The sequence below is a fragment of the Vigna radiata genome, unplaced genomic scaffold (genome assembly GCF_000741045.1).
Source record: "Vigna radiata var. radiata cultivar VC1973A unplaced genomic scaffold, Vradiata_ver6 scaffold_187, whole genome shotgun sequence".
NCBI classification, from domain to species: domain Eukaryota; kingdom Viridiplantae; phylum Streptophyta; class Magnoliopsida; order Fabales; family Fabaceae; genus Vigna; species Vigna radiata.
Window position 1 is genome coordinate 92772 of NW_014541998.1, and position 11860 is coordinate 104631.

The following is an 11860-nucleotide window of genomic DNA, read 5'->3' on the forward strand; positions in this document are numbered from 1 at the left end:
CTTTGTAGTGATTAACGACTGGACGTAGATTCTGTTGAATCGAACCAGTATAAAAATCCCTGTGTGATTTTCTTCTGCCCTATACTCATTTTATTATTAACGCANGTTATCTGCTTGGTAAATTTTCTGAAAGAAAATTGTTTGACTTAAAAAGGCAGAATTGTTTCAACTGTGACTTGTTACGCTTTACGCTCTCTGAGTTTTTAATCCGCTGCGCGAAACTCTTTTAAAAATTAATCCCTCCGATACCAACATGTGCATCCACCATGGGGCAGGTATAATTATTCATGAACCACAGGATAGTAAGAAGATGAGGGGAACAAGGAGAGCAGTGGCATAGGGAGGGAGAGCCAGAAAACCAAGCAATACGACATCATATATGACATCAGTCCAATCCACATAAAGAATTGACACAACTTTTAACCTAAAATTTTGAGACATTGGCTTTATGGGTTTTTTTTTCTGTTATGGTGTTTAACTTTGTCATTTTTACCCAATGTGGGAATTAGACTCACACTTAGATTATTCCCAACACTATGGTAGAGGAATTAGAAAATCTTCCAAGTCATCAATCATAAAATCTGCTATGACTCTAAAATCTGATAGAAATTATTTTTTTTCAGAACTGTTCAAGAAACAAATGATCCCTTCTTTCACTTCTTATATCTATAGGATCTTAAGACATATTTCTCTCCTTTCATCACAGAAACTTATTCTTGAATTTTGGTTGTGAATTGACTTTTATTTTGTCTAGGAAACTAATGTAGGATCATATATTTTCTAAATTTCTATTTCATTTACAGTTTTTTCTTTTATGAATAGAATATTCAAATTAAATACTATAAATCTATTCATACGTAGTCTAGTATTGAATAATATAGAATATCTATATGTATCTCTATATAGATAAATATCACTTTTTATTAATAGGAACTTACATTTTACTTAAAAAAGTAAATCAAAATAGTTGATAGAATGAGAATTTCAATTCAATTATATAGATATATAGAAGAAAAAAAAACAATATATAATAATAGAAATGGGAATTCATTGAGACAGTGGTTTGACGCTAGGTAGCAGACAGTGGAAACCCAACTAAGCAGGAGTTTCGAAGGATGGGGAGGAGTCTCGACATTTAATAAGGTATCCTTGAAAGAGCACGAGGAGTTGAGGAGGAGAAATGACGAGCTTCAACAATTAATTCGAAAACAAGAAGTAGGACAACAACAGGAGTTGGATGAGAAAGAGGATTTTAAGCCTTTTTCAATGGACATACTAGGAGAGCCCATACCTCAGCATTATGTCACACCAAAGGAGAACGTCTTCACATGAACACGAGATCATAGCTCATGTGAAGGTGTTTAGAGCACAAATGCTCATTAGTGGGGTTATGGATGGGGTAAGGTGTAAGATGTTTGCAAGAATGCTCATTAGAGTAGTGTTGGATTGGTTTAGTAATTTGGCAAAGGAAACAATAACGTCTTTTTATGTATTCTCACGTTTGTATATAGCACATTTTGCAACAAACAATATTAAACCACCAAGAATAGGCTACTTTTTTTATGTTTGGCAACAAAAAAGTGAATCTTTAAAAAAATATTTGGGGCTTCAATGAGGCTTAGTGCAAATACCTTAACCGAATGAGAACATGTTCATTGACGCTCTTTTACAATTTTGAGTGAAAAAGCCTTTGGGGAATCTTTAATTCAAAGACAACCCCAAAATATGATGGAGATTCAGTATCGAGCAACATCCCACACCAAGGACAAAGAGGTGATGGCATCAAAGCAGAAAGAGGAGCGCAAAGAAAACCACACGAATAGAAGTTTGGGGAAGGGATCATGGATTGAAAACAACTATCATTCGAGACAAGTGGTTTTAGCCATAAAGCAAGCAACTAAATCGACAAATGCTAGATTTTTAATTCGTCAGATTTTCAAAGGAGTTGAAGACACCAATAATCATTTTGGTAGTAATTAAAAGTCAAAATGTTCATAGAGTACAAGTCGATCAGGGTAGCTAAATAAACTTTCTCCTCCGAGATACATTTATTAAGTTGAGCATCTCTAGTGATTGTTCGTTAGCCTATGATGTGCCGCTCATGGGATTTTTAGAAGAGGTATAGGTGCAAGAATATACAGAGATTTGAACATTTGGTGAAAGGAGGATGCTAAAACTCTTACGGAAAAATATATGGTTGTGATGGGAGCAATAGTTTCTACTTTACATTTAAAAGTAAAATATCAAACTGACAAAGGTTTGATAGGAGTTCTAAAGGTGGACTAAGGTGTTGCATGAAAATGCTTTGAGGGAAGTACAAGGAATCGGAGAAGTTTGCTAGTCCTTGATGGTAGTAAAAATGTAACTTGATCTGGATCCATTGATAGTGCACAAAGACCACAGGCCACCACCAATAGAGGAGTTGAAAGAGGTGTGTTTACCGAATGGTGATGTTAGATCTCTTTGATCAAGAAGTCTAACAGTGCACTCCACACACACCAGAACTAACAGAAACAGTAAAAGAAAGTATGTTTATTGCTGTATAATGAATGAAACAAACCCCAATACACCAAGGAAGCCTCCCTTCCTCCACTGGAACAATAATCCAGTCTAGACTTTACAAATTCCAAAACTAACTATTATGGGAATGAAAAGAGATGGAAAGTTTACGAGAGAAGGAAGACAGACAATTAACAATAATCGACTAACTGTCTATTACAAATAGTATGGGCGGGAATAGAAGTGTATAAATAGTGGGGGAGTTAGTTAGAGAGGGACTTTTGACAGTTGATTTGTTAACCGGCATAGTCCTGAGGAAAGGGGTTAAGCCCTTGTTTACAAAGGATTCTTTGTGAATAATATGTATTCAGATTCTTTTTCTTTCTTTGCTTGCCTGTTTCGTGAGGTGTAGTGAGTTCTTGATTAGGTTTCTTTATCGGAAATCTATCAATTGGTCCGATCTGCCGGATCCCTATTGGAGAGGGGTGTTTGACGCGCATGATGGAGGGAAGAGTGACAACAGTTGAAGGTCAATTGGAGGTGGTTGAGATCGCGGTGGCTGAGACGAAGGCCGACACGGTGTACTTGCACCATGAGACGGGGGCCCTCAGGCGAACTATGAGGCCATGCGGCAGGATGTTCAGGCGATCTTGAAGATGTTGGGGGATCGCAAGCGCGACCCAAACGGAAACCATCCAAGGGACAATCAATCGTCGGTGAATGATAACAACGACGGTGGGCACGACGGAGAGGGAGAAAGAAAGGGCGCGGGAAATCAAGAAGGACCAGCGAATTGGAGGAAACGGGTGGAATTGTTGGCGTTCGAAGGAGGCGGGAAGAAGGAAAATGTTTCAGGTGCGGCAGGCCTTTTTCTCCAGGGCATCGTTGCCCAGAAAGAGGGTTAAGAATGTTGATTCTGGCCGAAGAGGTAGAAGAAGGGGGTGATGAGGCAAAAGGGGAGCTGGAAAACAACCAGATGGAACTATCAGCGGTGTTTGTAGGGGGGTTAACATCTCCAAAAATATTATTATCTTTAGTTACTTATCTTCTGTTACTCTGTTATTATTTTTTATTTGTATTTTAGGCTTAATCCATATTTCCTTTATTATAAATAAAGTAAGTACCCTATGTGATAAGATATAATATGATAGGTTATAATGGAATAGGGGCAGGACAGAGAAAACAATTTAGGAATTAATTGTTGTTGCGTAGTTAGAAGTGGGTTGCCTTTATAAGAAGGCAGGGGGGGTTTGGTGGTAGAGTAGTTTTTGATATTTCAGTGTATTGACAGGAGGTTGTTCCTATGGAGGGAGAGTGCTCCCTTGGGGAAAGATTGTAAACACTTTATTCTTTGATTACAGAAGCAATATACATTCATATTCTTTCTTTTGTGTTTGAGTGGGTACTGTGAGGACTGAAAGATTGGTTTCTTAACAAAAGAAACCTAACAATTTGGTCCAACCTGTGATAGGATATAACATGATAGGTTATAATGGGTAATAAGGGCAGGACCGAGAAAACAGTTTAAGAATTAATTGTTGTTGGGTAGTTAGAGGTGGGTTGCCTTTATAAGAAGGTAGGAAGGTCTGGTGGCAGAGTAGTTTTTGATATTTCAATGTATTGACAAGGGAGAGTGCTCTCTTGGGGGAAGATTGTAAACACTTCATTCTTTGATTACGTAAGCAATATACATTCATATTCTTTCTTTTGTGTGTGAGTGGGTACTGTGAGGAGTGAAAGATTGGTTTCTTGACAAAAGAAACCTAACACTGTGTGTATTTTCTACACTAGGAAAATTAATCTCGAACCTATTTTGCATTATGTTCAGTAAGAAGTCAACCCAAACAAGTGTACAACTATCATAAATATGAGAAGCCCAACAAGTTTGAAAGAGTTACGGCAAGTAATTGGAAGGTTGACATCACTATCAAGGTTCTTATTAGTAATGGGAAATAAAGGTCCCCCTTATTTCAAATGTTTAACGAGGAGTGAGTGGTTTCATCAGACCAAGGATTGCGAGGAGGACTTCAAAAAGCTTAAAAGGTATTATCTAATTCCCCAATCTTGTTGAAACTTAAGGAGACTTTGTTAATATATGTGTACATCATCATAACCGATTATGCAATGAGTAAAGCTCTTGTTAAAGAGATCTTAGGAGAACAAAACTACTTATTTTTGTCAGTAGAGTTTTATAGGGGAAGAGTTGAAGTATCAAAAGATAGAGAGTTGCATTAGCAATTCTTTTCGCATGTCGTCATCTGAGGTATTTAACATGATTATAAAAATAGATTTACCCATGAGGCAAGTGCTGCAAAAAGTAGATATAGTTGGTCACGTGATGAAGTGGACAATTGAGTTATCACAATATGACATCTATTTTGAGCCAAGAGGACCAATGAAAGCTTAATCACTCTCAAACTTCAATGAAAAATTGGCACTTTTACCTCAACAGAACAAAAGGGTTCAACACTGATATTATCAATAGTTGAATCATTTAATCTAGAAGTAGGCTTAGCATAATATTGGAAGACCGGATGGAGTAATGTTGGAACAATCTTTACACTTGACCTTTAGCGCAAATAATAACCATACTAACTACAAAGGAAATGTCAAGATGAGTAACTATAAGGTAATGTCAAGATGAGTAACTGTAAGGTAATTTAATTTTCCAACCAATCTTCTATATTGCTCAACATCTGAAATAGGCCCCCCTGATTTGGTAGGAGTTTGGTATTAGAATCCATGGGTGTGTCAAGAGATTTTGAAATTATGAACCCAGATACCTCCAAAATATTCAATGCATACTTCTTTTAAGATATAGCAATACCTTCATTGGATTGTGCTACCTTAATACCCAAGAAGTATCTGAGTTTTCCATGATCTTTGGTTAGAAAATGGTGGCAAAGGTGTTGTTTCATCTGGGAGATGCCATGGTAGTCACTGCCTATAAGAACAATGTCATCAACATATATTATCAATTAGACACATCCAATACTTGAATGATGGTAAAAGACTAAATGATCTGCCTTACTACTTCAAGTCATACCAAACTGTTAAACCTTGCTGCTAAATTTTCCAAACCAAGTCCTAAGAGATTGTTTTAGGCCATATAAAGATTTGTGAAGACGATATATCAATACAGAAGACTCCCCTTAAGCAAAAAATCTGGGAAGTTGCTCTATAGAAATTTCTTCCTGCAAATCTCCATTGAGGAAAACATTTTTGACATCAAGTTGATAAAGAGGTTATCGTTGAAGAGCAACCATGGCCAAAAATAAATGAATAGAAGCAATCTTTACCACTTAAGGAAAAGTATCTCCATAATCCAATCCAAAAATTTGTGTGCAACCTTTGGCTACAAGTCAAGCTTTGAGGCAATCAATAGTACCATCAGGATCTTTATGGTAACTCAAAGCAATATAATGTGGAGAGGGATTACGAGTAGAATGTATACATTTACGAAAAGCTATTGGAAGGTCAGACTCGGTTCTTGGAGCCGAAGGAGACAAAATAGTTGGCACTTGAAGTGAGTCACTTGGTGGTTGTTGGGAATGATGTCTTCGACTACAAACCTGAAGTGGAGGTGGAAAAGGAGAATCTGACGGTGGACTAGGCATAATTGCAAGATCACAGACAACAGGAATATTAACTATAGTAGATTGAGACACATCAGAAGAAGAAGAAGGACCCTTAAAGTAAAAGGAAGATTCATTGAAGGTGACATTTGTGGAACTAAAATAGCGATTAAGAGGAGAGAAACACTTATATCCCTTTTGTGATAGAGGAAATCCTAAAAATACACATTTGTGTGATCTAAGAGATAACTTATCAAGACCAAGACTAAAATTATGAACTATCAAACAATATCAAATATCTATGTTTCCCTAATTAACATAAAACACAATATATCTAATAGATACAAATAGAAAAAAATATAGATGGATACAAAAAAAGCAACATAAGTATTATTTTGGTAAAGGTAAAAACAAATTTCAAATGATTAAACATGTTCATGAACAATTTTTCCATCCACAACAATCTTGAAAGGATTCAACAAGGATATACCAGAAGTAGGGTGTAACCCTTGCATTTGTTGGATAGCACCATTAAAACCTTCCACAAAAATTTGAGCGATTTCACCCTAAGCTTCGATAAAAGTGATTTCAAGGGAAACCTTGTCCATCTTGAAAGAAGCCTCGACGACTGACCATGACTCCTTATCAATCCTATGTTTGTCCCTAGATTTCTTCAAACCCTCCAAGGTACACTTAAGCTTGGAAAAATGTTCATCACATTCTTGAATCGCCTCATCTAGTGATCTACTAAAATGTTCAACTTCATAGTTTGCCAAGGCTAAGCTTTTGGCCTATACAGCTTCTTTGGCATCCTAACTTGATTCCTAATGTTAGCAATAGCAAGGAAAATCGAAGCTTGGGATAGGCTCTTTTCTATATCATGGCATATGGATGACCAAGTGAGCTTATCACAAGGATCCTAATCGATGTCAGGATGAACATCATTTTCGACCACATGACCATTGTCAAAAACTGAGTGGTGACTATCAACTTCTCTTTCTTAACCAGCTTTCTCTCAAGCATGCTTTCATCGGAACCCACTTTCCATCCTTTTAGTAATCTTCAGTCTCTTGGAGTGGTCCCTTACCCTACATGGCCTTTAGGCGATGAGCCATTTCCTTATGGATAGGGCCATTGTGTTCTCAACAATGAAAAGGGACATGTTAGTTAGGTAAAAAATGATGACTAAAATTAAAAGAACAAGGGGAACAAGGAAGAACCTCTACATCCTTCTCATCACCAAAATGACTTAGTGCTTGTACAGGGCAAAAAGAGTGAACTTTTTTGGTTGTGGTGTACAAAGTAGTTTCCTTAAGAATATCAAGCTTGGACCACGGATACATTGCATAATAATCCATGGAGAAGAAAAGAGGAAGAATTCACTAAGACTAGGAATAAGCAAGGTTAAAAAGAAAGAAGGGAGAAGCGTAGTGTACCTTGGAAGATGAAAAGTGGAGAAATGAGGGAATGTTGAGGGAAGGAAAACATAAGAAAAGTGTAACTGCAAAATTTGAAGCATTTCAAACGACCACCAATCAAGAAAAAACACATGGAAAGTACCTGGAAAGTGAAAGACAAATGACATGTAGGTGTAGGTCCCACCTATTAAAGACATAAGTCTTATAACTCAGACTTGGGGCTTGTTGAGTTATAGGTAGGACTCCGACCTACCTTAAAATAAGTCTTAATGTTCAAAGACTTGGGGATTTTGTAGTGATTGGTAGGATTCCAATCTGCCTAAAAATAAGTCTTATCCCTCAAAGACTTGGGGTTGTGTAATGATAGGTAGGATTCCGACCTGCCTAAAAATAAGTCGTGTTGCTCATACTTGGGCTTGTGTAGTGATAGGTAGGATTTCAACCTACTCAGAATAAGGCTTATCACATAAGACTAAATTAGGAATATAATAACAGATATTAACAAATAAATGAGAATATATTTGTTATTCTAATATAGAATGATTTTATCACAATTATACAAGAATAAATACATAATTCGAAACAAAGTTGTCAAACAATATCGCAAATTCTAATACAAGTAATTAGGATCAAATAATCACCAAAATAAGAAAATAAACAATAAATGCAAAGCATAAAATTAAGGATAAGGATCTTAACTTTAGCACAAAAATTACAAATCCCGAAGGATAGTCAGATGTAAAGAGAGTTGATAATGACCCAGAAAAGACAGCATAAGGGGATCATCATCTCTCTTGGCTAGAACAAGTACCAATACAATTCATATTACAACCTGATAAGAAAATTTAAGTTCCTTACTAGTGTATTTAGGTGTGGGCTTTGTACAGGGCAAAAACCCACGATTTGATGGAGGCTTCCACAACTTCTGGTAATCTAAGTACCCTCTTGTACCACTCAACTGTAAAAGCAAGAGTGCAAACATGAATGGCACATAACTGCTTTTCATAATTTAAATATATCTTCCTATGAACACGATAAACACCAACCTCTCTAGGCATGTGCTAAAACTATATCAAACAAGTTTAAAGTCACATAATTACACATCGGATGAGATGCATAAACATTACCAATGAGCAGAACCAACAGAGACAAAAATGATAATGGCACATAAAAAATCCCCGACCTGGTTAGCGGGTATCAGAGAGGAAATAAATAAAGGGAAAACAAGAATATACACCTAATTTCTCTTCTTTTTGTTCTTCCACCTCTTTTCTTCCAGTCTCTATCTATATGTTCCATCGGATCATTCCTTTCAATCTCGTACACACCATTTGGTGGTGCACTTTTCATCATATATCATAAATAAATGAATAAAAATGTATGCTTGATATGAAGCTATTGTACATGATTTTGTTTCTCTATCACATTTTCTCAGCTTTCAAACACCAGACCACCAAATAATTCATGACAGTGTTCACATGAAGCTCAAACCTTGGGAGTAGAAAGTGGAGCTTTGGACAAATGTGGCGGTGCGAGCTCCCGCGTCCAGCTGTGCAGATCCTGAGCCTGTCAAAATTTGAAAAACAACGACAGATTAGCCAAGAAATCACTAACATTATTAAGGTATCAATCGATATCACCAAAAACAAAAATTCCCGAAATAAAATCCAATTCACTAAAAAAAGTACAGAAAGCATTAACCAAATATTTATTTTCAGATTGGATACTCTTAATGCAAGTCTTGAAGTCAACAAAGTACTGAAAAACAAAACAGTGACAACAGGAAAACCCTAAAACAATCCTAAATTATACCCACAAATTAACAATTGTTTACTCTGCATCATTGAAAAGGGTCAAGGAACTCCCTAAACAAAATCAAAGTTCCTCGTATAGCCGTGCAGCAATATGACCTTAAACATTTTTTTTTTAATTTAACAAAGGAAATGAATAGCAACAGAGAAACCAAAACAAACAAAGAAAAAGACGAAACAAACCGTGGAGATCTTGTCGTTGAACCTTTGATCCTTAGAGGAAGGAACAATGTGTATGCGCACAGAGAAGAGAGCCACAAACGCTATGCAGCCTATGGCTGAAATGAGCAACTTTCTTAGCAGCGCCAACGGAATCCACTTGCGCCTCTGCATTCCAGTCCTCTCTCCCTATTGGGTCACCGATTCAACCCAAAGATAAAGCCTTTGTCGATTAGAAAGAATAACGAAGTAGAAGAGTGTCGGCACTCAGTTGGGGAAAGAAGAGATGAAAACATGAAATTGAGATTGAGAAGAAGTATTGTTTGTGTGAATCTATGGGAGTGAAACTTGTTGGGGGTATGAGAGACAGTGAACAGTGTGTGATGGTGAAATGGATGAGTGTGACAACAAAAGTGAATGGTGTGTTTGGTTGGTTTCTGGTTTTTGGCTTTTCTTAAGGTTGAACAGTGACTGTCTTTTTCCTTCGGATTATGAGATTCGGTGTTCTTTCTTAATATTAAGCACAGAATTTAGCCACCGTAAAATGCGTCACTTTGTTATTTTTAAATTAAATGTTTACTTACTTCGCATTACATTAACTAATTATTTACTTATGTAAGAGATTAAAATAACATCATTAAGACTAACAAATTTAAAAAATAATGTGTCGAAACTTGAAACAAAATGCTTTAAGCTCAAGAATTAAAAAAGTTGCAATTACAAAAATAAATTCGAAATTAAACTTAAATTAAAATAAAAGCTTTATAACAGTAAATCTCACAATTTAGTTCACAATCAATAAAGAGTCTTAGGAAAGCCAACTGCAATTAATGATGTGAAATAAATAATAGTATTAAAAAGATTAAAACAACTGCTCGTTTGAACAAATAAGTAATTAAATCAAACTAAAATTACACCTTTATTACTGTAACTGTCGTAAATAATAACGAATTCATAGTATTAGTCAACTTAAATGAAATTTTAATACAATTATAAAATAATATTTAAACTTTAATTGATCTTTAGAGTATTATTACTCAGTCTGTCCTACTTAATCTCTAAATATAAAATAAAAATACTTTTTTAATATTTTGAAATATTAATCTCATTAGTCAACTAATTTGTTTCAAACCCTTAAATATAATGTTTAAATTTTAAACATGACTAAATATTATCTCTGTAATCTCGATACTCATTGTGACTCGTTTTTGAGTGTTGCTCCCTCCATTTCTCCACTATTTTTATTTATTTCAAAAATATTCTATATTTCCTGTAAGATCCGGTGAGAAAGAGTTTTTAAAAATAAAGTTGTTTTGAGACTTTGGATTTTTGTTTCGAGATTAGTGTTCTTGAGTTTATATTTTTTGTTAGAATCTAATTGTTATATTATTTTATTATTTTTATATTTTTGCTTAGGAGTAAAAGAATCTTTTACTTTTATTTAATTGGTGTAGAAATTAATTAAAGGAGGGTGTAGAAAGGAAAAATATGCAAATTAATTAATCTGGATATTTAATAAAATAATATTATGTAAATCTTTTAAAAAATTTAGTTATTATTATTTTAAAAAGAATTAGTTATATATATATATATATATTATAGTTACTTATAAATTATTTGTTTATATATAATATATTATATTATAGTTATTTATTGATAATGTGTTTAAATATAATATATTATATTATAATTACTTATATGTTACGTGTTTATATATAATATATTATATAATAAAGTTATATGTTTATATATATTATATCATATGTTAGGAAGATGAAAAAGAAAAATAAATGAGAAAGAGTTATTGGAAGTTAGAGAAAATTAGGGAAGAAAAGTTGGAGAGAGAAAGACGTTTTAATTTTAGTCATTGTAGTAGGTTGTTTTTATCTTTTCGGGTAATGTTTTATTAGAAAGGTAGGATTAGTTTATGGGTTTTATATATGCGTAGAGGGTAAGGTTTTAGTAATCTAGAATTATCTTGTGTACGTAGTATTTTGTATTTTATTTTAATTCTTATTATATATTGCGTTGTGTGTGGGTGGTATTGTTCTTTCTCTCCTTGGTATCACAAGGGATAATGAGGATGGGTTGAGAGAATAACGTAAATGGTAGGATGTATTTCTGGGTTGGTTGGGTAAAGGTAGAAAGGGTTATGTAATAAGGGATAAAGTTGAAGTGTGGTTGGTGGAAACAAAGAGGAGAGGAATGACTTGTGGATGAACCATGGATTTAATAGGACGTTACGTGAGAGTGAGGATAGGATTGTGGACAATGATGATTTGGTAAGGATGACTCTTTCGACTGTGTGATGCGGGAAGATGATGATTTGCTAGTGATGACTCTTTCGGCTGTGTGATGCGGGAAAGAAATCCTCTTCGGTCGTGTGATGCGGGAAGAT

The 11860-nt window shown here is 35.0% G+C and overlaps 1 protein-coding gene across 2 annotated transcripts in view; it reads right to left on the bottom strand.

The window, feature by feature from the left end:
- Positions 1-9943, bottom strand: part of LOC106778795 (uncharacterized protein At1g04910) — a 20969-nt gene extending 11026 nt beyond the window's left edge. For both annotated transcript variants that reach the window (XM_014666791.2, XM_022776322.1), the window contains exons 1-3: positions 9487-9943; positions 8984-9058; positions 8351-8450 (exon numbers count right to left, since the gene is read on the bottom strand). In XM_014666791.2, coding sequence (XP_014522277.1) covers positions 8351-8450; positions 8984-9058; positions 9487-9636 — 325 coding nt within the window. In that variant the 5' untranslated portion in view covers positions 9637-9943. The remainder of the gene's footprint in view (positions 1-8350; positions 8451-8983; positions 9059-9486) is intronic.
- Between the last annotated feature and the right edge of the window lie 1917 nt (positions 9944-11860).